The 27903-nt window shown below is 32.8% G+C and overlaps 6 protein-coding genes across 13 annotated transcripts; 5 read left to right on the forward strand and 1 right to left on the reverse strand.

Annotated features, from left to right (window-relative positions):
• The first annotated feature begins 270 nt into the window (after positions 1-270).
• Positions 271-2316, forward strand: LOC124452904 (protein Dr1-like). Of its 3 annotated transcripts, none has more exons than XM_047003539.1 (8): positions 271-346; positions 668-754; positions 987-1081; positions 1228-1296; positions 1406-1441; positions 1560-1631; positions 1812-1951; positions 2041-2316. In XM_047003539.1, exons 1-7 carry the CDS (start codon positions 289-291, stop codon positions 1941-1943), a joined length of 549 nt encoding a protein of 182 aa, XP_046859495.1. In that variant the 5' UTR covers positions 271-288; the 3' UTR covers positions 1944-1951; positions 2041-2316. The 3 variants fall into 3 exon arrangements, with proteins under 3 accessions (XP_046859495.1, XP_046859496.1, XP_046859494.1); XM_047003540.1 differs by having other exon boundaries at positions 2178-2316; XM_047003538.1 differs by having other exon boundaries at positions 1812-2316.
• Positions 2314-4272, reverse strand: LOC124452903 (uncharacterized protein C1orf50 homolog). 2 transcript variants are annotated; one of them, XM_047003536.1, is made up of 4 exons: positions 4080-4272; positions 3657-3850; positions 3306-3446; positions 2314-2711 (listed from the first exon to the last, which is right to left on the reverse strand). In XM_047003536.1, exons 1-4 carry the CDS (start codon positions 4123-4125, stop codon positions 2520-2522), a joined length of 573 nt encoding a protein of 190 aa, XP_046859492.1. In that variant the 5' UTR covers positions 4126-4272; the 3' UTR covers positions 2314-2519. The 2 variants fall into 2 exon arrangements, with proteins under 2 accessions (XP_046859492.1, XP_046859493.1); XM_047003537.1 differs by having other exon boundaries at positions 4073-4272.
• A 6-nt stretch (positions 4273-4278) lies between these two features.
• Positions 4279-7592, forward strand: LOC124452902 (dnaJ homolog subfamily C member 4-like). 2 transcript variants are annotated; one of them, XM_047003534.1, is made up of 9 exons: positions 4279-4478; positions 4628-4772; positions 4845-4932; positions 5038-5091; positions 5215-5303; positions 5821-5874; positions 6435-6554; positions 7075-7161; positions 7306-7592. In XM_047003534.1, exons 2-9 carry the CDS (start codon positions 4660-4662, stop codon positions 7385-7387), a joined length of 687 nt encoding a protein of 228 aa, XP_046859490.1. In that variant the 5' UTR covers positions 4279-4478; positions 4628-4659; the 3' UTR covers positions 7388-7592. The 2 variants fall into 2 exon arrangements, with proteins under 2 accessions (XP_046859490.1, XP_046859491.1); XM_047003535.1 differs by lacking the exon at positions 6435-6554 and adding an exon at positions 6587-6694.
• A 109-nt stretch (positions 7593-7701) lies between these two features.
• Positions 7702-16209, forward strand: LOC124452901 (SPARC-related modular calcium-binding protein 1-like). Of its 3 annotated transcripts, none has more exons than XM_047003532.1 (13): positions 7702-7746; positions 7962-8095; positions 8498-8558; positions 8834-8918; positions 12315-12477; positions 12635-12850; positions 13109-13162; positions 13540-13626; positions 14160-14390; positions 14538-14756; positions 14908-15045; positions 15389-15475; positions 15650-16209. In XM_047003532.1, the coding sequence occupies exons 4-13, from the start codon at positions 8886-8888 to the stop codon at positions 15916-15918; spliced, it is 1497 nt and encodes a 498-aa protein (XP_046859488.1). In that variant the 5' UTR covers positions 7702-7746; positions 7962-8095; positions 8498-8558; positions 8834-8885; the 3' UTR covers positions 15919-16209. The 3 variants fall into 3 exon arrangements, with proteins under 3 accessions (XP_046859488.1, XP_046859489.1, XP_046859487.1); XM_047003533.1 differs by having other exon boundaries at positions 7717-7746; positions 8498-8569; XM_047003531.1 differs by lacking the exons at positions 7702-7746; positions 7962-8095; positions 8498-8558; positions 8834-8918 and adding an exon at positions 9619-9801.
• Positions 16210-16437: 228 nt separating this feature from the next.
• On the forward strand, positions 16438-18332 carry LOC124452963. The gene has a single exon (XM_047003633.1). The coding sequence runs from the start codon at positions 16482-16484 to the stop codon at positions 18234-18236; it is 1755 nt and encodes a 584-aa protein (XP_046859589.1). The 5' UTR covers positions 16438-16481; the 3' UTR covers positions 18237-18332.
• A 97-nt stretch (positions 18333-18429) lies between these two features.
• LOC124452962 (ankyrin repeat and IBR domain-containing protein 1-like) lies at positions 18430-27542 on the forward strand. Of its 2 annotated transcripts, XM_047003632.1 has the most exons (25): positions 18440-18491; positions 18641-19116; positions 19637-19693; positions 19850-19975; positions 20054-20101; positions 20592-20669; positions 20864-20903; positions 21157-21240; positions 21563-21615; positions 21850-21944; positions 22145-22226; positions 22468-22530; positions 22669-22835; positions 23180-23277; positions 23445-23575; positions 23776-23849; positions 24138-24198; positions 24383-24469; positions 24887-24953; positions 25383-25558; positions 25898-26097; positions 26183-26219; positions 26338-26470; positions 26690-26851; positions 27026-27542. In XM_047003632.1, exons 2-25 carry the CDS (start codon positions 18733-18735, stop codon positions 27100-27102), a joined length of 2580 nt encoding a protein of 859 aa, XP_046859588.1. In that variant the 5' UTR covers positions 18440-18491; positions 18641-18732; the 3' UTR covers positions 27103-27542. The 2 variants fall into 2 exon arrangements, with proteins under 2 accessions (XP_046859587.1, XP_046859588.1); XM_047003631.1 differs by having other exon boundaries at positions 18430-19116.
• The last annotated feature ends 361 nt before the right edge of the window (positions 27543-27903 follow it).

Below are 27903 nucleotides of genomic sequence, written 5' to 3' on the forward strand. Positions count from 1 at the left end.
AAATACATCCTTATTATTTGGACTGTTTTTTATTTGTTTCCCATGCTTTTGATGAGGGATACAGCAGTATGTGTTTTACGTGATGCAACTTCCCTGCTACAATCACACTTCTTGTGTTTTGAACATTTAAAAGAACAAAAGACCATGATGCATAACTAATATACATTTTATCGATTTTACAAAGTTTCAGTAGTAAAGCTAAAGATTTTCATCATGAAAAGCATAATTAATTATAGAACGTCGGAAAATGACGGCACTCATCGTTAAATTTCGGAGATTGTCATCAACATGGCGGATTTTGATGGTGGTGGTGTTGGTCAAGAAGACGATGTTACATTACCTAGAGGTAAAAATTACATTTATGCTTGTTTAGTTAAAGTTTTCGGTATTTAAATCAAACCACTATTAAATAAAATATAAATTTCACCTTAAGGCCGCATGATAAAGAAGATATTATGGCTTAGTTTGTGAAAAATGTTCAAACAAGTCTGAACATCAACAATCATGTCTATGTTTTTGTTTGCGATATCTCGAAAGGTTTTGAGTAATGAGACGTAAAAAGTATGAAAATAAACACACACTTTGTGACTGCATAATTTGGCTGTGGTTTTTCATAAATATTTATATTTTATAACTTTATTTACCTTTCTAAGTTTTAACTTTCCAGCTGCTGTGAACAAATTGATTAAAGAAATGATTCCCAATGTTCGAGTATCCAATGATGCACGAGAATTGATCTTGAACTGTTGTACAGGTATTGCTTAAATTTTATGTCTTTAGTGCTTGCAGCAATCTAGTGTGTCATAGTAAATATGCCTTAGAGTAAACTTCTATCAAACTTAACTGGCTAAAGTAGGATTTTGGTTGTAAGATGATCAGTATTTGACTGGTTAATTTTTATCCATACTCCCTGTTAGACTTTAGGATTTTTTATGGCACTGACATTCATCACTACGTATTTGTTCTTTTTTTGCATTTTTATGTAGAATTTATCCATCTTGTATCATCAGAAGCAAATGAAGTTTGCAAGCAAAGAGCAAAGAAAACTATTGCTCCAGAACATATTATTGATGCTCTGAAGGTGTGCTTGTATTTGCATTCATATTTCATGTATGTAGGAAATGAACAATGTTTCTTCGAGCAACAATCTTTGCATTGTAAACTTTGCTAAGGCAGCTAGTTTAAAGATAATTTTCTTCCATACTGAAAATGTTCAATTTCTTATAGAGTTTGGGTTTCACTTCATACATTCAAGAAGTGGAGTCTGTTTATACAGATTACAAAAAACAAGCAATTGTAAGTGAAGAGAACTTTATGATTTTGTTTGCATGATGAACATTTCAATGTTGCTTTTTCACCTCCTCAATTTGCCATCTTCAACCAAGTGATATTTGTTGATCTTTAGAATAAAAGACGAGGCAGTAATCGGTTGGAAAACTTGGTAATAAATCGTTGACAAAGATTTTGCAAATGATGAATAGTGTTAATGTTCCATTTGAATTTACAATTACATTTCTATAGAAAACAATCTAACATGTTGGTGATGGTTTCTTTATTAGGGAATACCAGAAGAAGAATTGTTACGGCAACAAGAAGCATTGTTTGCACAAGCTCGGTTGGAACAAGCTCAGGTAGAAATATACTTTATAAACAAATTGGTCATAGCAAGTTTTATATCTGACTTCTTTATTCATGAACTCAACTCAAACTTTGCCTTTAACCAAAACTTAACCATCAGTTATTATAATTTTTAACAAAATAACATGGTTTGCATATTCAGACGTCATATGATGATATATTTTCATTTGCAGGTCGAACAAGAACAGTTTTTACAAGCTCAAAGTGTAGCAGCACAAACATCCAGTCAAACAACATCTATCCCAATTTCTGTATTAACATCATCTGTAAACAATGCTCAGTCTCCCAATCTACCAACTCCATGAATTATCATGTATGTAGTAGATATGTAATATTTATATAATAATTTCTATGTGTTAAAATGAATAACTTGATATGGGAATTTATCATGTTTTTACACAGTACTTGGTTCATTCTCTGCTCAGTACAAAAACTGTTGACTTGAGCACAAAAATGTGCCATAAAGTCTATACCAAAACTCATGCAAAGCAATGGTTGGTGTGACTTGCTAATTGAAGATTTCCTGCTATTGTTTCTAGCAGTTAGAAAAGCATCTTGTGTATGAAAATGTCTTGCTCAATGGTAACAGTTAAGTTTGAAGATGTCAGACATGCTAGCTGTTAGCCTTAGAATATTATTACACTGAACTAAATTGAATAAGAAATTGTAACAACGTTATATTTTGTGCGTTTCTTTTTCACAACACAACTTTTATTCCCTTTATTTTATTTTGGATCGTCATCTTATTTGGTCTCCACAATAATACCCCCAAAAATGGTTCTATATATTTTTAATGGAGTATGTTTGAGGTAAGATAATTCATCAAACATCGCCATAATTATATAAAAAATATATTATATCATGTATGTTTTAGTTTAAAATTAATTGGAGCTTCCCGATTTATTTGTAGAGTCACAAATATATCCAATCGAAGACATCTCACTATTTAAAAAACGTGATATTTCTTCCAAGTCTCGTCCACGTTTTTCAACATCTTCAGCCTTTGTCCATGACAAGTCATATTCAAGTTTGTAACTGCCCATAAAATGATGTGGACATGAATTTCCCCATTCCTTAACAAAAAATCAATCATTAAATGTTTAAATTTACAAACCTAAACACAATTTGTAATCATGACAATCACTAAACTTCCAAAGACATGTAATTGAATGAATGAATGAAAATCTTTATTTTGACACGCTGGCCTTGTCAACTGGGGTTGATTTCCACAAGGTGCGTGCTTTTGTTCAAAAACAATTACAAAATTTACTAAGAAATAAATTATCTACAAAGAGAAGTTTAAATATTTACACAGTTTAGTTTATTCCATCAGTTACATGTTAAACTAAATCATAAAATGCAAGCAGCAATTTTCTTTTGAAAAAGTGACACGCTTTTGCTATTTCTGATTAGCAATATAAGGTTGGAAATATTCCCAAACAAAAAATATATTCAGTTAGGCAAGTGTGCCAGAACTATATGAATGCTAAAAAATATTGTAAATTGACTTTGTTTTTCACATCATGTGAGGTATTGCAAAGAGAATATTAATGAAGTAAAAATGTTTGTGATGAATAAATCTTAGTTAGCATATTAACAATGAAAAGATGTACATGTAATTTACATGTTATAGTCAACAGCCATAACACCAGTTACTATTTCTTTACCTCTGGTGATACCATAGAAAAATAAGAAGTGTCATCCTTTCTACGGTAGAGATAATACATCTTTCCTGGTATTTTTTTAAAGTTACACGCTGCATGATGAAGTAAAGCATTTTGTTTTGCATCTTCAAGAACTTTCTTTGCCTAAAAATTAAAAAAATTCTTGTGCATCTAACCATTACTATCTAAATTTCAATAGTGGAATGAAATTTCAAAGTAGGCATTACACTATTAATTGTTAAATAAATTATGTTATATAATAATTGCATTATACAATAGCTTGATACAGGATATATAGCATTATACAATAGTCCATCGTCACTACAAGGCAGAGCACTCTATCACAGTAAGTACCTGTTCCTGAAGATGACGAATTTGTTCAGCAATTACAAGAAGCTTGTTTGTGGCAATACATTTCACAAAGTCATCAGCTTTTTGCACTTCTTTAGCCAGGGAAACTATGTCTGTAGGATCTGATAATCGATGAACTGTCCTTGGGTCAACCAATGATGAACTTATTTCAGAAGGGCTAACAATATGGGCTACACCTTCAGAAAGGAGAAATAATTTCAAATGTTTTAAGGAGAACTGTTGAAAAAGACAAGTTTACTATCATTTGAGAGAAAATAGCTAATAATTGTGTAAAAAACCTAGTTATAAAGTTAACATTTGATAAATATTATTTATTTAAAATATTTTTTTATGCATTAAATAAATTTAAAAAAAGCTAGTTCAGTACAATAATATACCGGTCATTTAAAGCAATTTACCATCTACCTTGCTCTTCATATTTTAATTTATCCAGAGATTCTAAAGCGCTCATTGTAAATTTGACCTTTTTGAAATTTATCTAAGAACAGTTTGGAACTCGATAGTAGGATTTGAAATTGATGAAACATTAAAAACAAGAAATTGTTTAAAACCTTCCTTGTTGAAGTCACTACTAGTTGATGTTATGTAAAACATTTCATACATGACGTAACGTGAAAAACATGAATGTTTGTTGATATTCAATATACCTCTCAATTCTTGTACTTTGTGATTAATTTTAACCTACCAAACTATTAATATACTGCAGACTTTTATATCTGTTGTGCTGTTTTCTTTTATTTTTATTGCATTCTGTATTGATTAGAGCTGGTAAAGTTGAAATCATTGAAGACGACCACCTAACCGGTTAGTTAATGTACTCTCTTGCATTGGATTTTGAAAGTTCAACTAATAAACATTTGTTGTGCATACAAGCCTAATGAATGGTGCAAACCATTGAAATTTTCCAGAAAAGTTATTTATAAAAATATAATTGCCGTTTTCTTTCTTATCAGGCAATTAAATAACTGAAAATGTGTGACCAGCAATGTTGAAGGCAACATCAGAATTTTTAAATGTTTGTCCAAGATGTTTAACGTTGCGTCAATACAGGCAACAAAATAAGTTCTTTCTCTCCTTAAAAGTGGCAAGATTTCTGAGGTAAGTAAATATTTTATTCATTGTTATTTGTAAGAGGTCAAATTATGTTATATCGACTTTCTTTGTATATAGCTCACCCTCTCACTATGATGTGCTAAATGTTCCTAAAGATGCATCACAAGATGAAATTAAAAAGGCTTTTTTTGAGAAATCTAAGAAGGTTTTGACCGCATATATTCAGATTTTGCTAATAGAATATTGCTTTAATAGTTTAATTATCATTTTAAGAAACAGGAAAGAAGTACAATTACCATTTATTTTACAGTTCCATCCAGATGTAAGTCCTAGCAATCCACATCATCATAAGTTTTTCCTAAAGGTATGAATGAATCCTTTTTTCTTGAATAAATTACTTTCTCTGGTTGTGTAGGAGGATATCTAAGAAATTGATTTGTTATTTTCAAAACATCATTCTTCAATTTTAATTGTTGATTTCTTTCAGCTCAATAATGCTTACAGTGTCATTGGAGATAAAACAAAGAGAAAAGTGTATGATGCAAGTCTGAAACCTCAATGGAAACCTTACTCAAGGTGATGTATTTCTTAAAATTATGCTTACAACAATTTTGTATACATACATATGAAATCAAATTTATGTATGAAAGTTTTTAAACAAAAAACAAATTGCTGCACTCTTTGAGTTCTGAATCTTTGATTTTGTCTCTGTGACCTTTTGTACATCCTGGAGCAAAGGATATGTTCCCCCATATTTTTCAAAATCAATCATTTTTCATCAAGAAAATCACTATTTACACCCTGAAGTATCCATTCAACCCCCCCCCTTATCGCCCCACACACTTTTGGAAACATATTTGCAGAGTTGGTGACCTGCAATGTATGATATTTATATTTTCATGATCTATGTGTTTTGTTTACATCATTTCACCATTTAATATGTGATGTAATAGTTAGTAGTTATTGGTCGCTTCAACCATCAAGAATCTGTTTTTGTAACTTCATAGATTGAATAGATTATTAATATTCATCTTACTTTTGAAGTTTGTATCTTTTAGAAAATAAACAATTTGATTTTTCTATTTAAATTCAGAGTTGTGGATTTAAACAAGCAAAGAGCTCATTTCTACTACGACACATACACAGAGTAAGTTGTGTTTTAATATTCTTTCTAAGCATCTTCTTGCAAGAAAGAATGGAAGACCTAGAGAAAGGAACATTATTGTGTTGTTTTATGGCCAAGAGGGATTGGAGATAGATGTTTTTAGGGAATTAGCTGGGAGAAGAAGGACTCGTGCAAAGTAATAGATGGGTTTTTTACAAGAGTTAGACAGTTTTGACACTTTTTTGTACTTAAAGTGAGTTTACAAAAAGTGATTGCACATTCTTTAAACTGGACCTGAAGACCTGAAGATCGTTTTAAAAGAAATTTTCCGTTCACCATCTAAATGTTAGTTCAACTAAGTAGCACGTTTTATTCACGTGATAAAGGACTTGACTTCACAGGGATGGCAGAGCAACATATGAAGTACTGGGGCTAAATCTTCAATTCTACTAAAAATGTCTTAAAAACGCTTATAAACAACGACTTCAGCTCAATCTAAATACATCTTTTTTGTTTAGCTCTTGCAAAAAAAGGGGGACTTCATACCCCCACCCCACCGGTTATGGCGTCCCTGCTTCACTAAAACTGTGAATTTTCTGTAGCCATGATTCCCAGAATGACGCCAAACAATCTGTGTTTTATCGACGAAATAACAACGAAGTTGCGTTGGTTATAATTGCAATGATGTTGACTGGTGTTGGACTTCGGTTATTATGGTTAGGGTAAGGATTTCATTACTTAAATGTTTTTATAGAATTGTCGATCGAAATCCGCAACAATTTCGTGAGCATAACAGGAAGATTGCATTTGGTGTCGTGATTTATATGATTTGTGGCGCTACTTTATGTTTTATATTTGTTGGGTAAGCCTTTCATGTCACTTACACAAGCATTCTCCTTAAAACGTAAAATAATTCTATCCCTATTAAAAAATTATTATCGTTAAATTTGTGTTCAGTTTCTTTGGTCAGTTCACATTCGGATTTACCAGGAAACCTCAACTGGCTTACTTTATTTAGACGCTATAAATTACTTCAATGTACTTTAATGTACTTTAATGTACTTTAATGTACTTCAATGTACTTTAATGTACTTTAATGTACTTAAAACGTGTATAAAACGCTATTTACAAATGTACTTCAAATGTTTATTGAACGTTATAAAGTACTTCAATGTGTGTTGGCTACGTTTTTGTAATGTTGATTTTCACAGTACTAATCTTTGAACTTTACTCACTCAATAGGTATCGACACAAGCAGTACAAGAAACAGTTAGATATCAATAGTATGAAGGCCAGTAAATTGTATCAAGAATCGAGAGAACGTTCAAGGCAAGCTTGATTTCGTATTTTAAAGACTGTTGAACCATTCTTATACTATGAAAGGCTATCCACACACAACTTTTACTCTTTTTAAATCATATTTTCTCATCTTTTTTCGATTTCTAAGTGACTTTACTTTTTATATATTTTCAGCAAGTACACTGTCAAAGAACAACTTGAAATGTTGGCAAAAAAGCAAGGAAAGATTGAAAAGGAGCGTAACGAATATTTATAAAGACAACGGACATTGAAAGGTTTTACAAACAACCCGTCCTTAATCTTAAAATCATGTTTTACATTAACATATTGTATATAATTTTGTGAAATAAGTAAATTAAGTATTTTTAATGTATCTCGTCAAATGTACTGTCGATATCTTTAGCATGTCAATTGATGGAATGCAAAATGTTTCCTGAAATACAAAATATTATTTTGTTGAAGGTGAAATGTACATATTTGTAAACTCTACAACATTTCTCCTTCTTTTTTTCTTCATGAAGTTTTTTAATTCAATGTATATTTTTTAACTTTTTGAATAATTAAGTTTGTAGAAAAATACTGCAAGTATAGATTTGATTTATTCGTCACGGAAAGGTACGCCATTTCATGATCATGCAATAATGATAACTTTGTACGATGAAGTATTAGTTAGTATAAATCATTGAAAAATGACTTTATTTATCTATTGACATTATTCATACTTTAGTGAATTAACAAAATTCAGTAATTGTTTTTTTATGAACAAGAATTATTAATTTCTTTAAATTGGTCTGCACAGTTTTCTTAACATATTTCTTTTTAACTTACAGGTTAACATATCGTTTATCAAAGATTTTATGACCTGTCAACTTGCTCGTCCTCGTGTGTGTGCTATGGTACAGAAGAAATAATTCTTATCCATGTCAAACATGGACAAGTCTTACACAGTGACGCCATCTGACTGGTGAGTCCATTTTAACATTGGAGAATAAATTTCACTGGGCTTATTGATTTACTTTGAGCTTCTTACACGTAAGATCTAAGAAAGAACTATCTTCTCTGTTCATCAAAATCTTCCTCAGGAACATTAACTTGAGCAGTGGTGGAGAAGACACCAATCAGCGATTAGTTAAAAGTAGATTGTTGATTATTAGTTTGCGATATTTTAGTTCAATTTTATTTCTCATGATGTTTGGATTGTCAAAATTTTATCTTAAATAAACAAACAGTGTCCTATCTCTCTACTTTTTTCTTTAACACAACTGCATTATACAGGTTTTTGTGAAATGATGTGTAAGTGATTTATTATATTTTATATTAGTTTTCACTGTGTGGTCTTTTTCAATAACATCTTTGTTATCAATAGAATCCTTCATATAAGAAATGATGAAAAAATGAAGATAGAACATGTTTTCCTTCAACTTGAGGTAAAGAAAAGGTGCAAAAAAGATACTCTTTATTTTCCCTCATTTATTTTTAGTCGTAGTAAACAAGTTCATGTTTTTTTAATTATCCTTCAACATGCTCATTGTACATAACATCCGTTCCTGGGTTCTCGTTATTGAAACGATGCCTCAAGAATATCCATCAACGGTGTATCATATGGTCACCGCACATCTAGTCTTATGTCAAATTGAGAGTCAAGTGTCATTTTCTGGATCTTATAAAAAAAATACAATCATTAATGATTTTATATTTGCAGGTGTTCCTCTTCCTTTGCATTACTAACAACCGTGCGTGCGTGACCTATTGAAATGATTTTATCCAGTCTTGATCAGATAAAAAAGGTAAGGAAATGTTAATTACTTTTGAAATCAATTACGGATCACGCTGACAAATCAGCGTTGTTTGAGAACTTATCTCGTTTCCAGTCTTTACACTGCTCTCTTCATGACCAGTACCACGCAAAAATATAATCTGAATAATTTGATTGGTTGACAAAGGAAGTTGCTTCGTTTCGCCAAAGTAATTGTCACCAGGCCAATTACTTTTTATTTGTGTGCGCGCGTATAAATTAGCCTAGTAAAAATTCGTTAAAATACTATTTATGTTTATTACTTGTAGTGCATATGTCCTAAATTATCGTTATCAACTATTGCGATTTAAGAGCTGTTTAACTTAATGACCTCCATAGATTTACGCGCATTTTTACTGGCTGATAAAATCAAGTATGCGCCGTATGGAATGATAGATAAGAGTATTGTTTTTGTGACCAAAGAATGCTCTCAATTGCTCTCAAAGTTGTTTGCAAACTCCATTTATCCACAAAGATATTGTCTTAGTTATCGACGCTTTTTCCTATAACAAAAGCTTACCTCTATGGTGTATTAGATGAATTAAAAGGATGGAATTTTGTGCATGTTAGTTTAGAATTTTATAAGTTTTAATTTTGATCGTGGTTTCGAAAGTTTGTTTAACGGTGAAGGGCATGATATTAGTATGAAATATAATATCTTAATGATAAACGAACGTTCGACAGATGGTCGGAGCAAATAGGTTACCTCCCCTGCAATCACTTTTCATTAATAAATGTTCATATTGGCACTTACACTTTGTTTCTTTACGTAAGACTACACGCACGACATTAATCTGGTGTTTTTGAAAATGAGATTTTTCGCTAACATTGCCGTCTTTATTTTGATAAAGATTTTCCTCGCCGCTTTTGTTAAGGTATGTTTCCTTTTTTGATAGTGCTCTCATGAAGTCTGTTGGATGTTAATTCTCGCGGTTTTGTACGAAGTATTTTTACTCATTAAGCAAAGCTGTCAGAGTGCTCGCCTCGCGCGCATATGTAACATTATTTTGTGCAGAGAATACGGCAAGATTACTTTGTTTGTGGTGTAGGTTGTGATAGTTCGAATTCTTAAATTGGGAGAGATAGAGATTGTATAAGGAGTAAAAGATTTCCAATCTATATATGTACTTTTGTATTGTTTTCGTCGTTGAAAAGATAAACATAATCGTATTTTCCATGAATGCTGTAAAATTACGTGCTTAGCTTGTCAGTAAAGTTTGTACAACAATGAAGTTCACATGGGAAGTGTTAATGAGATCATTATTGAACAACTTCCTGAACTCAAATGAACAACTCTTCTACATTAGGTTGCATATAAAGACTATATGGATGTTATATTTACCAATGTGGCTTTTTGATCTCTATAAAACGGATTAAAACAGCTCAACGTGCATATTTATCAAAGTATGTGTTACCTTAGATGGTAAAACACTTAGCATGACAATTGATATCTCTTCAGAAAAATATTGAATGATGCGCTTTGCTTTTTCGCCTCCAACGTTGTCTTTGTAATTGTTAATTTAATATAATTAAAAATAAAGCCTATGGCATTTTGCCTTCTCCACACATTTAATTAAAGTGGAATTTCACCCATGGACCTCAGCAGCGGGTCGTGCAAGACACATCATGTTAAAATAATGAAATGAAATGACCGTAATATTTTGGTCTCTATTCGTCAACTCATACCTGAAAACATGCTTGTCTGCGTTGGATTTTAGGATTGCTAACTTGTTGAAAAAGAAATTTGGCTGTAAAAATGTATTTGACCTTGAAGAAAAAAAGATCGAGTTGATATGTGCTTATCATTCTAACTAGTTGATATGTGCTTTTGTAACTGTGAGATTAGTTAGTAGTGATTAATTTCCTCTCTGAATCCTTTATATCGTGTTTCGCGTCCTGTCGTGTGATAAAGATAAATATTTTTGTTTGCGGAAACTCTAAGATGGAAGGTCTCGTTAGTGTTACTCATGAGTGTAAATGGCATTTTGTATCTAGCCAAAGTTAAGAATTACAAAAATGATTGGTGTTCTATGTATTTAAGACGGACAAATACTTTTGGTCTTCTTAGGCATCGTAAAGTCATTATATCATCATTCATCTATTTGTAATTGGTTAACTTGTTTGTACAGCGAATAGCGTTTGTTTGTTTCCGATTAATTTTCTTTAAAATAATATCCATGTTTGTGTTGTTGTGCTATAATCATTTTAGTCTCTAATGCCAATGATCGTATACTCTGCTGCAAAACTAAACGAATTTGTCAAAATTCACGAGGCAAATTCCAACTCACAACTAAGTAATAATGCTCCCTCTGTCAACCATAACAATGAAAATTATCCAATGGATTAAATTATGCACTCTTTGGTATAATCTGTGAGATAGATAAACATAATCTAAAAATCTCCTTTTATGTTGTTCGTGTAGTTTTTGTTGTGTTTGTTTTGTAAAAGAGGATTGCTTACGAGTTGCTGGTCATCTCACACATTAAGGTTAGCTTTAAACAATGCTAATGGATAAGCGTTGACAGTTCCTTACTGATCTTGCTGTAGAAACTAAAATATTAACAATTCTTAGTTTTCTTCGATATAGTATTTTGAAATAAAACGCGCTAAAGTTGTAAAAAATTCTATTGATTGACAAACTCCAAAATATGGCGGAGCGTTCCGTGATGACAACCTTCATTGATCACAATCTTTTTTTGATTAATGATTTCACTTAAATAAACTTCCATTTAGACGAACGTTATGCATTAGAAGAACACTTTTCACCAAAATATTTACTGTGATTTGAACTTTTAAACATTACAAAATCTACAAGATCTTTATATAAATTAAATTAATATGAATTATTGATGTGGAAACACTGAAAGCCAATTAAACTACTTTGTGATTAGTTAATGTAATCATTACCGTCGTGATGTCATGCCGTGATGTCATGCCGTGACGTCATGCCGTGACGATACAACTTGTAAAAAATCTATGTTGAATTTGACAAGAAAGAATTCTACATCGTAACGTTCTTCATGCATGCGAACCAATAGAAAAAAGGATTGTTTTGTGAAGTATTTTTTTTGATCGTGTATCGACTTTCATTGCACCTCCGTTTAAATAGTCTTGTCTATTTTATTTTGCTTCCCTCTGTTTTGAGATAAATGTTTGTACTTGAAAAATGAAAGGAGGCTCTAATACTGACTGTACGAAACATGCAGTATTTTTATTGTGCCTGCAATGCAATACAGTATATCTTCTGATCGTTGCTTTCGCAAGATTTTACATGTTGTTTCGCAATGTAACATGTTCATATTGCTGACGTGAGATTAATGGAAACATGTTGCGTGCTCTGTTTGAGGTCAGCGGTAATATCATTGCTAAATTCTTCTTTCCTTTATAGGCAGGAAGCAACAGTAACTGTAAGCTTCGTTGTAATGCAAGAGATTTCAGTCATCCAGTGTGTGGCTCTGATGGAAAAACATATCAAAGCAAGTGTCTGCTAAGAATGGAAAAATGTACATCAGAAAAGAGATTGTACATAAAATCAATGGGTCGATGTCAAAGTAAGAAATTATGCGCCATTTTTTGTTCAAGCTAACAGATTTATATGAGATAGAGAGAATAGAGAAATTAAGTTATAGTTCAGGCTAGAACAACTATCTTCAGGTGACAATCTGTAAATATATCTTTGTATAATGAATTGTCTTGTAATTACTCTAGCCCCAAGATCTTGCGCAGAACACAAAAAACGTGCACTGAAAGCTATCAGAGAACGCGATCTCTTGCAAATGGGAATCTTCATTCCAAATTGCAATAAAGACGGCTCGTACACCGGAGTACAATGTACAAGAAACAAGTTTGTTTGTTGGTGTGTTGATGTTAATGGTGTTGAGATTGATAGAACAAGAAGCTCAGGAAGAAAACCTGATTGTCGATGTAAGTTTACTCTCGTTTGTATATTTTCCGTTCCACATGAAAGTTTTAGAAAGGATAGTTTCAAGTAACTCTTGACGACTTTATAGTTAGTTTATGAGAAAATATATCAGTGCTTCCGATGTATTAGGTTGATATCTTTTTTATTTTGTCGTCTTTTGAAATTCTGCAAAATGTGATGAATTTTTTAGATCATAATCATTAAGTAAGTAAATAAAAATGTTCATAGAAGTGTGATGTATAAAGTCATCTCTTTTTTAGATCGTCGAGGTAATCCAAATTTTTCCAATGAACGATATATAAGAATGCTCAAAGGTATTGTGACTATTTTTTAATAATGCCAACAAACTCACTCTTAACGATAAGTTTTGTAATGGTCACTTGACTATTTACAGTGGAATGTTCTGTTGTTACATTATCAAATTACTAATTTCATCACCCGCAGAACAAAAATTATTTCACTTCTTCATTTATATAACTCAAAGAAAATCCAGATAACATAGAGACAATTTTATGATGCTTTCATGACATAACACTATAAACGTAATAAGACAGACAATGACCTTAAGGATATAACAAATATTTTTAAACGTTTCGAGCGAAGGTCCTGAGTGCCCCCCACCGTACGTAATAGTGAAGAGGACTTTGCTGCAAACATTTAACATGCTATGAATAAAATTTATTATTATTAGGTTGCTCAAAAGATCATCGAAATGCCTTCAACAAAAAATTATTACTTGGTTTCAAGAAAGAATTTTCAAAATCATCTACCAAGAGAGGTATGTTCTCCATTGACACGTTGCTCATTTGGGAAAGGCAATTATCGAAAAGATTAATTAGTTAGATTAAAACATACTCATCCATTTGTTGTGGGAGAATAAATGCTTAACTTCAACAAACTTTCAAAGAGTACACTCACAAAGATACTGCCACGTTACTGTCGTCGTAAAATAATGTTTGTCAAGTCAATTTCACTGACTTTACAAACGTTACTTCCATATTGCTAAATCTCTCTAAATGAACGAGAGAGGGTACACAATAAGTTGTTTAAGGAATATATTGTACGTCGTGTAGTTTTATAATGTTTGAAGAACATAAGTCAGAACATGAATTCATGTTCTGATTCTTTGACAAAGCAAATTCTTATTCAAAGACTAAGCGTTATACTCGTAAAAAATGCTCTGTTTTAATGGCTCTTATTGGTTGTAGTAAAAATTAAATGTCACCTATGCTGTCGTATTTTTAAATAAGATTTGCTTTTCACCCTGTAAATATTTAGCTCTTGCGGCCATTATATCTTTTTTTTATAAAGGTAAAATAACGTACAAAGTGATTGCAGAATGGAAGATGAACGAGTTAGATATTGACAGAAACCGCTTTCTGAGTCAGAAAGAAGTGCGTGCACTTGTGAAACGAATAAAGAAAATCTTTACTCCTCGAAAATGTGGCAAAACTTTTTTCCACTTCTGTGATGAAAATAATGATTTGGACATATCTAAGTCAGAATGGTTCGCTTGTCTGGGAATAAAGTTTGAGAAGCCTGGTAATGAGCGTATATTTTTTCAATCCGTCACTTTTGAATCTTAGGAAAAGAATGTAGAATTTACAATAGAAGAGTCTATAACGTTTTTGATTCAGTTGGTGTTATCTTGTAAAAGTGTAATAACAACGTGTTTTTTTTTCTGTTTAGGTGGGCCGAAATGTTTTAGTCATCGAGCAAGAGCAAAAACTGAGCAAAAACAAAATCCATCTTCAATAGTGTTTGCGCCATCTTGCAAAAAGGATGGAACTTACACGATTGTCCAGTGTGAAAATGTTTCAAAATATTGCTGGTGTGTTCATCCCGTCACTGGAAAAAATATTCCCAATACGTCTGTCCAAAACGCCAGACCAGATTGCTCAAGATCTTGTAAGTATTCATATTATTGACTTCCACTATAAACGTTTGTTTCCATTGTGTTGTTCTCTGTCACTAATTCTTCCTATTGCTGTTTCCGTGAATTATCCTGGACATTTTGAGAAACGTAATTTGACGAAGATTCTACGCATCTCTTTTATAGTCCGAAGAACAAAACGACCAACTAGTTCATCGACAATTCTCTTAACTCCCGTGCGAAGGTCTTTTTTCAGAATATCAAAAAATGAGCCTAGAAATGATAAATTGTCCATTCGTGATGTCAATAAGAAGAAAGTCAAAGGTATGCATGCATATGCAATTGTTGTATTGCTACAAAAGCTTTATGAATGAAGGTAAAAATCTCAAAATGGCGAATTAAGCTACGTATATAGCTATCTATAGTGTGATGAACGAGGTGTATACCAATTTCCGACACATTTTTTCATGCATTTTGCTCTTGTTTCTGCATTATAAAAAACTTTGGAATTTTTTGCATAAAATGTCACTTGACAGGTTTGACAAAACCCAACATATACACCAAGATAATGTCAGGTTTTAATGTCGAATACAACAATAATTTCATATTTTTGACTCCAATGTCATCAAATGTCATCAATGAGTTCATTTCTTCTTATCTTTGATAGAATGCGACAAATTAGCATGGCGTAGGTTTCGTCATGAATTTGTCAGGATCATGCGTAAAGAGTTACAAATGTTAACAGAACCTACAAGTGAGTGAATAGCTTCACAATGTTATTTGGAATATAATGATTTTTAATTGTACAACATTTAATGAAAGAAAGGATCTATAGAAAGACGACTGTATTTGAAATTGGATTTTGAATATGGCATAGTTCTATAGCGGTATCTTATGGGTAAGAATGTTACTGTGTGTTTATTTTTAGGAAACTCGTCAAGCCACACATCTCGCAACATATTTTTTGCGATTAGCAGTCGTCTATCGAATACCATGATTGTATCTTGGAAATTTTCGAAACTTGATGTGAATAGAAATAGACTGATAAGGATGGGAGAACTTTTCTCACCGCAAATGAAGAAAATCTTTGGAAAGATAAGACGGGGTAGAAAATGCAGCAAGAAACTTTCAACTCAATGTGATTTAGATCGCAATGGTGGGCTTTCGTTGCATGAATGGAAAAGATGTCTTGTATAAAAGTTACATTGAAGATATTAAAGAAACTTCATCACATGTCAATTGACTTAACTTCTTCAATGATTTAGTTGCATTTGATATGAATTATAAGGTTATTATAAGGTTGCTATGTATTCTGTAAAAAAATATTAACGCTTTTTGTTTGTTTTTCTCTCATAGGTCTGCCAGAAACACGATTCATTGAATAAGTAGTTAGGTTTCTTGCTACAATACTATCAAATTAAGTTCATTTCATCTGTAATAGTTGGTTGGGATCGCTGTTTTTGAACAGTAAATTTGAACAGTTTTAAATTTTGTCGCTTCTCCACATTCACACCATCCTTGAAAAGTCAAAACTTAAATGTTTAAAACGTATAAAACATTTAGTTAGCATGGCTGAATTAACTCGCATTGTCAAAATTAAGTGTTGTTTGTTTCCTAAATATCATCGGCTTTACTAGACAGAAATCCGCGATCGTACCTATTTTTTGTACCATTTGTCGGTGTGACGACCTTGTTTCCATCCTCCAGTCGGATATACCAAGGCAATTTCAACCATATTCCACCATGCAGAGTCACTGCCGATGAACGATTTTGCAAGCATTTTGATTGTTGTTAACACTGCCTTGTTTTTGATGGCTTATTATATGCCGTATCGTCCAAACGACGAAGAGAATGGATTTGAAGAAACGAGATTTGAGCAGGCTGTCGACGAAAATTTTTACTGTTCAATATGCCTTAATGTCGTCAAAGAAGCAAGAATGTGTCGGAATAATGAACACATATTTTGTCGTTATTGTATTACCGAACATCTACGAGTTAATGCACAAAGATGTCCTCAATGTCAAGAGAAACTAACAGTTGATACTCTTCATCCTGCCCGTATTATAAATAACATGGTTGCTAAATTGAAGATCAAATGTGATTATGTAAACCGTGGCTGTCCTGAATTTATAACTCTTGAATTTCTTGAAAGACATGTTGAGAATTGTGGCTTTGCTCCAGTGCTGTGCTCGAATGAACGTTGTGGTCTGGAGATAAATAAACGTGACAAGTTTCGACACGAAACTGAGTTGTGTGAATACAGAGAGATTACATCTCATGATTGTCGAATGATTAGAGAGGACATAGAAACGTTACTAAGAAGTGTCATTAATCATGACGACTCGTTCAAATTACAGATGGCTGAGATTGATGGAAGAATCCTCAAAGCAGACCAAAAAATTGATGAAAAAGTTGACATGTTGACCATAGAAATGACAGAAATAAAGAAAGAAATGACAGAAACAAAGAAAGACATGAGCGTCATTAAGCAAAATATATCCTCAATGACCAAAGAAATGGAACAATTAAAAACAGCCATGAATCAAATGCTGGAAAAAATGACCATTTTTGAAAAAGTTACACAAAAATTGCCATCATCTGTTGAAGGAATACTGAATGCACAAAGAGAAGATATTTTAATTGCTGGGGGAAACCCGTCATCTTTTCCTTCAAGCAGTGCTGAGATATTTTCATGGAAAGAGGAGCATTGGATTAAGATTGCTGCAATGGAAAATAATCATGTTTATGCTTCATCTTTTATTTATAGCAATACTGTGTTTGTTGTTGGAGGATTTAGATGCAGGTCAATAGAGACATTAGATCTCAATCTGTCACCATTGACATGGAAAAAATTTCCCAGAGAGCTTCCTTATAAATGCCTTGATCATCAGACTGTGGTTTATCAACAGAAAATCTTTCATATTGGAGGATATAATTACAAAACAGGAACAGAATCAGCCATCATTAGTGAAATGCAGGTTTCCAGTACATCTCATGTTTTGAACGAGGTATGTTGTATGTCAGAACCACGACGGTGTCATGCAACTGAAGTTGTTGGCGATAAAATTCTTATCTTTGGAGGACAACGAAATGATGTCAAAGCTATGTCTGGTGTGATTGAATTTGATCCTCAATCTCTCACATGTAAGGAAATGCCCCCATTACCTTATGCAATGGCTGGAATGGCTACAGTTTGTTGGAGAGATCAAGTTATTCTTCTTGGAGGACGTGATTGCAATGAAAAAGAATTGAATGATGTCATTATGTATGACAGTAGAACAGGTAAAATTACAGTCTTACCATCCATGTTGAAGAAGAGATGCAGATGTTCTGCAGTTATTACAGGTGACACAATTGTCGTCATGGGAGGATATAGTGATGAAGATGAAGTTCTCAAATTGATCGAGTGTTTTAAAATAGGAACTTCATCATCATGGAGTTATTTGTCATCAATGAATGAATTCAGACGTGGAGCTGTGGCAGAAACTTTACCTGCTGGAAGAAAGTATTATTAAACTCTGAACTAAATTCTTTGTGCTTTTTATTCGAAGTGTTTCAGTTTTTTGTTACATCAAGTAGATATACATTAAATTTTAATGAGTACTTTTTCAGTAAGGTTGCTAAACTGTTGCCAATACAAAAATGTTCCACAATATCCCACAATGTCATACACACGTCACGTGTTACTTGTTCCCAGTCTTCTTTTCTCTGGTAATCGATATCGAGTTGATGATAAACAAAACAGTTTCTTGCACAAGCATGAATTAATCGTAAGTTTTTCTTAATTTTGTCATTAGCGACGTATATTTTGGATATTTCTGCAAATAAACTCTGCACTTATGCATGATATTTTTACGGGCTTAAAATGTGGAGCAAGTCATTATAATGATGTGTTTATAATTCATATCTAATGCAACAGCTGGTCCCTTTGTTCTTCGAGTCACCTTTGTGAGTTTCTATTTTCAATTGGAACGCGATATGTAATGCTTGATGTAGTCTAATGTTTAACTCATGGGTTTGACTGTAACCAAGTTTCGTCAAGCTCTCGAACGTGGTGCTGAAAATGAGGCTATGGACTTATTTGTTCGCCATCAAAACTTAAAACGAGCTGTAAGAGTGAATCGATCATTTGGTTCAAAACATGGCGAGAACACTGCATTACATTACGTTTGTGCGTACGGAATGGAGTCTCTTCTTCAAGACTTACTCGCAGAAGGGGCAAATCCACTGTCAAAAAATGTTAACGGACAAACGGCGTTCCATTTAGTAAACGAGTCAGACGGGAGAGATGCTCTCAAAAGATTGAAATGTTTAAAGCTTATGTTGACATGGTTAAGGGAGAACGAGGGAAATGAACCAGTGTCGAAGTTGAGTATTGAGAAAATCGTTGATAAGGTATCTATCTTTATTTTCTCCTTTTCATCCTTTCATTTTCTAATATTGCTCGCTGGGGGATCTCTCTTCCTGGTGTGTGTTTTATCACTTTTGTCTTTCCTATCAGTATTATGTCTGCCATTGTTATGAAAATGACAATGATAGACATAAAATCGAAAGTAAAGATTTAAGGTAAACACAAAGGCCTAAGAAATTGCCCTTAGAAGGGCTATTACAGTTTACCATTTTATCGTCCTTTCAAAAGTAATCCCATGCCTAGCAGAAAGAAAGACATGAGGGAATTACACAGATACAGACTACTAACATGAAAGTTTACTGATATTCATTGCTTGGAAATATGAATGCAAAGAAAATTAGAAGTTACCACTTTCAAAAAGAGTCTTAGAAAAAATCAATGTGGTTTTCACAATCGTGTAATTACTTTATCATGTCAGTCTTGTTTGTAGCAATCCACAAATGTTAAGCTTTGCTCAAGGTTCTGGAACAAGTTGATCAAATCTGTTTTGCATTGATATTTCAGAACAAAAACTCACCTTTGCATTATGCTGCAAATTCTGGATTATTGGAATGTGTAAAGGTAATATGAAATGCTAAGAATCTTTCATTGTTAAACCTCAGTGATAAAGTTTGAGTCAAAACTTTTGACTTTCTTTAATTGTTATTGCATGCTGTTTCTGCTAAGAGTCTGAAGTGTGAAAGTTAAAGCTTACTATTAATGTTTGTTTATTCAAAGGAGTTGGTGTCCAATGGCTCTCCATTGTACATAGAGAACAAAAATGGCCAAACTGCCTGTGACATTGCTGTAAAGAAAAACTTCCGAGAAATAGCTGCATTCCTTGAATCAAAAATGGTCTTTAATGTACGTATATGAGAAAGAAGAAATTAATAACTTGAACTATAATGACTAATTGAATTATTTTGTTTGTCCATTTAATAGGAATCTACTGGTTTGGAAGATGAAGAAATAATTGTAGTTGAAGATAAAGTAAGTCTTTATCAATAACTCTATGAATTTCAAGGTAAGGAATTCTTCAAACATTGTTATCACTTCTGCAATAAATTGGCACAGTTTTATATACAATATGAAAATGGTTTAAGATTGTTCATGTCCATTAGATTTTCTTGAACAAGAAAGATTATCGACTGTTGGTGTTAAATGTACACTCATTTATACAGAACACACATATTTTAATCACAGTTTCTTGGTCTTGGTGTACACTGTTGGTGTTAAATGTACAATCATTTGTACAAAACACACATATTTTAATCACAGTTTCTTGGTCTTGGTGTACACTGTTGGTGTTAAATGTACAATCATTTGTACAGAACACACATATTTTAATCACAATTTCTTGGTCTTGGTGTACACTGTTGGTGTTAAATGTACAATCATTTGTACAGAACACACATATTTTAATCACAATTTCTTAAGGTTGGCTGCATTGTTTTACTTCAAAGTTTTTCTTTTTTTACAGTTTCAAAGTGGTCTTGGAGAGAAGGAGTTACAGGAAACAAAGGACAATTTATTAGTTCAGACTGCAGACATGTTGCAGGTTTGCCAAAGATTGAGTATTTTACCAACCATGAAAATAATTGAATATGAAGGGTTGCCCTTTTCACATTATCTTTTTATTCCTCTTTTGATGTGTCGCAGCTCTTGACCAATCAAATTGAATAGTTGCTGTGCCCTTCTGACGTGCTACAGTTGTTGAGCAGTCAAATTGATTGGTCATGTCATTTCTTACAGGTATCACTATTCATGGCAGAAGGACTACTTCGATATTTTGGTAAATTACTTTTAATTGAAAGTACTAAAAGTAGAAGTAGATCAATTCTTGGTATCACTTTAAATACTAAATTTCATTTCTTTGTTTATCTCCAATATGTTTAAATGAACCATAGTATGCTCATTTCAATGTACATTGTTCTTTAACAAAGAATATCTTCTCACTGTCGCTCAATTTTGGACAGACTCACAATACATCTCTCTATCTAGAGATACGTAGCTCGTGTGAACAGATTGGGTTATCTTTTATTTAGACTGGTCACGTGAAGCTTTACTTCAAGCCTGGATAGACGATCCTATATCAGCGTGTGAAGCAGCTGGAGTGACGTCATCATCACGTGAGTGTTATTTGTTTGATAACCAGTAGATATTTTAGTAGAAAACCTAAAGATTTTTCCTCCTTGTAGAAGACTGCGTCAACTTAGCGCTAGTTTATTGTAATTCAAAGAAGTCTACGTACGCACCGTGTGTAGTTATTGATTAATAAGTAGGCAAAGATCAAATCTATTGAATCATCACCTACATGTCTTTTTCTTTGATATCTTTGACATTGTTTTTTCAAAGTTTCACTTTGTCTTTTGCCGATTTGCCTTTTAATTAAGATATGGTTTTCTTTTTCTCTCTGTCAAATGAATGTTTTTTTTTTAAATCTTTTTTTAGAGTCAGAAACTCAGACAGTTCATTATGAAGAAGAAGAGAACGTTAATACAAAGGTATTTTTTTTGCATGTTCCATTTTTTCTATGGAAATGCGCGTATTTATCCTAGAATTTACGTTTTTATAATTGTTTTCACCGTTTTTCTCATCACTTTTTACTTGCTAGTTTTAATGGGAAATTTCTCTAAATATTTTCTAATTTAGTTTGATTTAATTCCATCATATTGCTCTACGTCATTTTTCAGTTTTTAAATACATTCAGAAAATTTTTATTTTTCTCTGTTATGTAGTTGGAATGCTCCATTTGCTGCGATTCCTACAATGTTGATATGTTTTCCGTCTCTTTATCTTGTGCGCATAGATTTTGTATCAATTGTTGGAAAAGGTTCGTTGAAACATGAAAATGCGAAAAAACGAAAGTGTGAATACATATAAAAACTTTTCTCTATTTGCTTATTATATCATTAAAACACCATGAAAGTGTGTTTTCAATTTTTGTGATAGAACAATATGCGTACATAAAAAATTTAACTGCTTTCAAAGAAAACACTGCTTTCTTTAATGTGATCATAAATTATTTTGCAGTTATTTGGGTCAAAAAATTACCGATGGGGATATATCCAATATCAAATGCCCAGCAACTGATTGCGTCTGCCTTGTGCCTGTCGTAAGTGATCATTTATTCACAAACATTTTCATCTCATAATACATTACTGAAAATATATTTCAATTTTAAAACACTTTGGAATCAATCCTATATTCTTTAGAAATTTTTAACCAAGAGCGTTTTTAAAAAAGTGTTTTGAATTTAAAATGAGCTTCTACAATTTATATTGACGTACCCTTGATCTGCCACTGACAAAGGTTCTCATTTCTAAAGCTTTATTCTTTATCTTTTCTTGGTAAAGGAGGTTATTGAGAGTGTTGTTCCAAAGGATGTTGCCAACAAATTTGGGAGATTTAACATCAAGGTAAAAATGAGAATTTATTTCAAATGAGTTGTCGAAAGCAAAGAAAAAAATTCAACGTAGCGTTTTTTCTGTCTGTTTTCTACCTTGATGACGTCATAGCCGTAAATTTCAGAAGAGTGATGTCAATTTTTGTCGCAGGCTTTTGTAGATTCAAATCCCTATTTAAAATGGTGTCCTTTCCCGGAATGCGGCAAGGCGGTTCAATTGCCAGAAAATCAAATGTCAGCATACCGTATGGGTGGCGGAGCCTCAGCTGAAACTGAAAGTCTCACTGTAAACTGTGGTGATGAACATTACTTTTGTTGGTAAGCAGTTAACTTGTTTGATGTTCATATGGCCAATTATGGGAAATTGTTATGAAGCATGTTTAGTTTAGTAGTATCATATGTATTTGAATTTTTTCCTTTGGAGGCTTTTTAAGGCTTTCTTGAACGTTTGACATCACATCACCCCTGATGAAGACATTAGACTGTAGTACATAAAAACTCACTCTTGAATTTAATATTTGAAAGTACCTAAAGATATAGAAAGTGCTGAAATTATGTATCTTGTTTTAACAATCTTGTGAATTAGAAAATAGCAGTACACGTTCAGTCTTGTAAATGTTACTTATCATTACACGTTAAAAACGGTGTATTCTATAATACAGGCATTGCATGGAAGAGTCACACGAACCAGCTACGTGTGAAGGATGGAAACGATGGCTTTGTGTAATAAAGGATATATTACCAACACTTCCTAAAGAAGGTGGGACAAACAAAATTGACTTGCCATTTGGAGAGTGACTTTATTCGTGAAATACAATGTTTTTGCTATTTTTGGGGGCAACGAAGTGAATGTCTTCAGTTAGCTTTTCTTTGCAGCATTAGCGTAAGTTTGCATTGCAAATAAGTCCATTTATTTTTTTGCTCAAGATTTGAAAGAATGCCCAGAAACGGAGAGAGTAGCAAACAGTCTGTGGTTGATTACAAACTCAAAACCATGCCCTAAGTGTGCTTCACCTATTCAGAAGAATGAGGGCTGTAATCATATCAAATGTACTAAGGTAAATATTTTATGGCTAGTGATCCTCTTATGGAAGCAAGTAATCGTGAACTCCTTTGGCAACTAAGATAGTTTCCTAAGATTATGAAACGAAATTAGCTTCGCAAAGTCAATGTCAGTGTTAGTGATGTATAAGTATACAAATACATCACAACAAAACATATGTTAGCCATAACTTTGACCAACAACTTTTTCTAATAGTGTAAGCACGAATTTTGTTGGGTGTGTTTGGAATCGTGGAAGAAACACAATTCGTCTACTGGTGGATATTTCAGGTAAACAATTTAAAGGTAAACAATTTAAGCACTAACTGGGTGTTATTCGTAACCATACGTTAACATCTTGTTTCAACATTTTGTTTTCTGAAAAAATTTTTTCGTTTCTGTGATGAGGAAATCGATTTAAATAAAAATTTATCTTCGGTGTCTTGTACATTGCAAACATAGGAGTTTGGTTATGACGAAATAGAAGGTTGATGAATATCGATCGGAGCATAGTTTTGCTTGGTTTGGGGTATTCATTGTTTTTTCTTTCACTTTTTTTTTTGGTCAAACAATTTATAGATGCAACCGTTATGAAGTGGTGAAAGCTATAAAGGAAAGAGTTTTAGAAAAAGCACAAAGTGTAAGAAACCTATGTTGTTGTAGTTAGTGATCGATTCCATCTGAAATGTTTAATCATTAAACACGTTATTTACTTTGTTATGAATTTTGACATCGAGTTTGTTGCTATGAAGTAACATTCGTAGAGCTATCCTACAATTTGTCTGTACTCATTTTCATTTTATTACTATCGTTTTTGTTTTTAGATCAATGATGAACATAAAAAGGTTGAAAAACTGAATCATTTCCTGCACTATTATTCGCGTTTCAAAAACCACGAAAACAGTTATAAGGTAAATTGCACACATCATTATGGTCATGCACATTGTTTCTCTGATCTGATTTTAAAAAAATCTACAGTTTTGTGATGATATTTTATGCTTTAAAAATATATATATCCAAAAACTACTTCATATAAAACTGCCATACTATTTTTAAAAGGTTTTTTTAACTCTTTGGGGGACTCTTCGTAAAAGTTAGATTTGATTTTGTGGAACTATTGTACACACCGTACAATTAAGTGTTCAAGTGCTGGCGCTAACTGGAAGGACCTTATCATTTTGGTTATTTGTATTATTTTGTATTGGATGTGTGAAGCAGTAAAAACTTTCAAAATGTCAAGTGTATTGCGGCTTTTTTCAACTTCAAATCCCTATTTCCCTATCTTCTCGTTATGGACAGGTTTTAGTGGAAGTTTGATTTATTTATAGCTTGAAGAGCCGCTTCTGAAATCAGCTAAAGACAAAATGGTTGCACTTGTAGTTGCAGCAGAATCAGGTAAAAATATCTTTGTATGTTCATGTAAACCACCAATGAAAGACCTGCTTTTGTGAAGGTAGATGATTGAGTGAGGGTAGGTGACTACTGTTTTGTTGTGTTACTACTAGATGCCGTTGTATGTATGGTGTTGTATGACTTGAAGGTATGTGACTGTGTAGGTACATGATGGGGTGTTGATGGAGGTGTTGTATAATGTATGAAAGTAGGTGGCTAACTGGAGGTTGTTTCTACTGTGTAGTAGGTAGGTAGATGATTGAGGAAGGTGTTGTTGTCTGGTATGTTGTGTGGATTGAGGGTAGATTAGTAACGAGGAAAATGTGTGTATGTTTCTTCTATATAAGGAATTGATCTACGAGAGCATTGTATCGTCAACCGTTTAATCCATCATGAATCGACTATAAAAAAACTGTTCAATTTCTATTTTAGTTTCTGGGCAATCATCACTGTCTTCATCGTTATCGACATCGCAAGTAGATACGAGTTTCGTTGAAGACGCTATCAGGAAATTATTAAAAGCTAGAAGAGTCTTGCGAGCATCTTACGGTTATGGCTTTTTCTTGGGAGCAAACCAGCAAAAAAAGATTATCTTTGAATTAATGCAGGTTAGCTCGTTGATAACGTATCGTGTATCTTATTACCTTCGTAACCTAACCTTATGATGTAACCTTCTTAACCTTATGATGTAACCTTTGTAAGCGACGTAACCTAATGATGTAACCTTTGTAACCTTATGATGTAACCTTTGTAGTCGTCATTAAAATTTAGTTCTAATATTTTAAACTTTAGTAGTTAGTTAGTAGTGTACCTTATCGTAGTTCATCGTATTAGAAATTTTTTGCTGCAGTAGGTGAACAAAGAGCATTATGCACAGCAAAACTAAATAAGTCAGCGCAGGAGCTATGTCAACATTAATTAACTCTCTCCATGTTGTTTTTTTTTAGACAGAGCTTGAAGAAGCGACTGAGAATCTTTCTCAGATGGTGGCACGACCATACCTTCGCACACCACGTGCAAAAATCATCAGCGCAGCTCAGTTGACACACAGGAAACGAGAAGATCTTCTTTTGGCTTTATCGCGTGGCCTTCTTCCACCTGATGATTCACCTAGGGCCAAACGAGCTCGCAATAATTACTTAAGAAGGTTTGTTTGTTGATTGGAATGAAGCCACGAAGTTTGCTTGACTGTTAATGAAAGTTTTAATTTGTAAAACACCTGTTGTGTTTAGGTATAACGCTGTGTGGCAAGATGATTCTGACGAAGAGGTATGTTACTCCAGCATATATCATTTGTTCATTCATTACAATAATGCATGTTACTAATCTTTGTTGTTATCATTCAATTCTCCTTCAACTAACCAACAAATTGTTTTTGTATTTTTAGTTTCTTTTCGAAGAGGAACCGACTTTGCAGTTACAGAGACTGATTGAGACCACATTGAATTTAAAGAACGAACCTGATGAAGACGGTGAAAGAAGAAGGGAACGTAGAAGAAGACGACACCGTCATCGTAGTGGTTAGTAGTTACAAGTAATGTCTAATTTATTTAGCAGAGTTTAGGTTTGCTGGTACATACCAACAAAAAACACAATTTATTGATGCTGTCTTTGTAAATTCTATACTTTAAATAGCCAGTAGGTTGCATAGTTTTACTACAGCTTTGTGGAAATTATTCCAAATACTTCACCTGAAACAAGGAATGAAACAACTCTACAAACCTTTTTCACTTCCCTAGAGACTTTGGAATATCTCAATGCCAATGATGAAGGCAGTAGCACAGATCTTGAGCAAAGGAGACTTGGAAAGAGTCGGATGTTGTTGGCACAAGAATCTGCTGATTTGCAAAAGGCAATTGAGCTGTCATATTATGATATGAAATCAAGTAATCATACACAAGGTTTGAGCACTTAATTTGTTACCTGGTTTTAATTTAAAGTTGGAAGGTTAGTTAGTAGTAGTACATTATATAAAAATCACAGTTCAACATTCATAGCTTTGTTCAACTTAAATTCAATTTGTTAGATTTTTAATGTGAAGTAGAGATTTCATTTCATTTGCTTCATCCTTTAAGGTGAGCACACTTCAAATGAAGTGGATGCAGATTTACAATTGGTGCTACAACTGTATGGCCAAGAAACAAGTGAATAGATTATAATGCACTGTAAAATAATTATCATAGAGAATAATTTATGTTGAAATGGTATTTTCAATTGGGTGTTGCAAATTTGGTATTGAATTGACTAAAATTTCAATTGTATGCACTTTCATGCAAACTATATAGAAAAATTGTTGTATTTCAATAATACATTATTACACAATGGCTATAATTAGTAAGATATGACATTGTTACATTGAAATACATCACATGTGAGCTAAGAATTCGCTAGTCTCTAATTGGTATGCTTAATAAATTACCTTATAAAACAAAAATTAACATGTATAAACTATACATCCACTTTGCTTCATTTGAAGGCATTTATGAATTAAATATCAAGGCCATGACTTATCTGTCATGTAAGATTTAATGTTTCGAGAAATTGAAATGGTGTCATGTATAAGTAGAAATTAAAGGTGAAAAATAACGACTATTTTATGTTTGACAGCATTGCTTTGTAACCTGCTGATTATTTAATTCTATTTTTTCCTCTTTTACTACTGGTGAATTGTCCTTTTTTTCATTTGACAATTCATCTTTGAGTTTTTTTATTTGAACCTTATGCACTTTGGTTATTGTCTCTTGAAATAATTCTTCAACATTGGTAGCATCAAGGGCAGAAGACTCTGCAAACAAAAGATTATTCTCCTGGGCAAATATTTCACCATCGGCAGTTGATATTGCTTGCAAATGTCTTAAATCACTTTTGTTGCCCACTAGCATCACAACAATTTGATTGGCAGCATGTTCTTTCACTTCCTCTATCCATCTTGGAACACTTTCATAGGATTTCG

Source organism: Xenia sp. Carnegie-2017, unplaced genomic scaffold, assembly GCF_021976095.1.
Source record: "Xenia sp. Carnegie-2017 unplaced genomic scaffold, XeniaSp_v1 HiC_scaffold_25, whole genome shotgun sequence".
In the NCBI taxonomy this organism is placed as follows: domain Eukaryota; kingdom Metazoa; phylum Cnidaria; class Anthozoa; order Malacalcyonacea; family Xeniidae; genus Xenia; species Xenia sp. Carnegie-2017.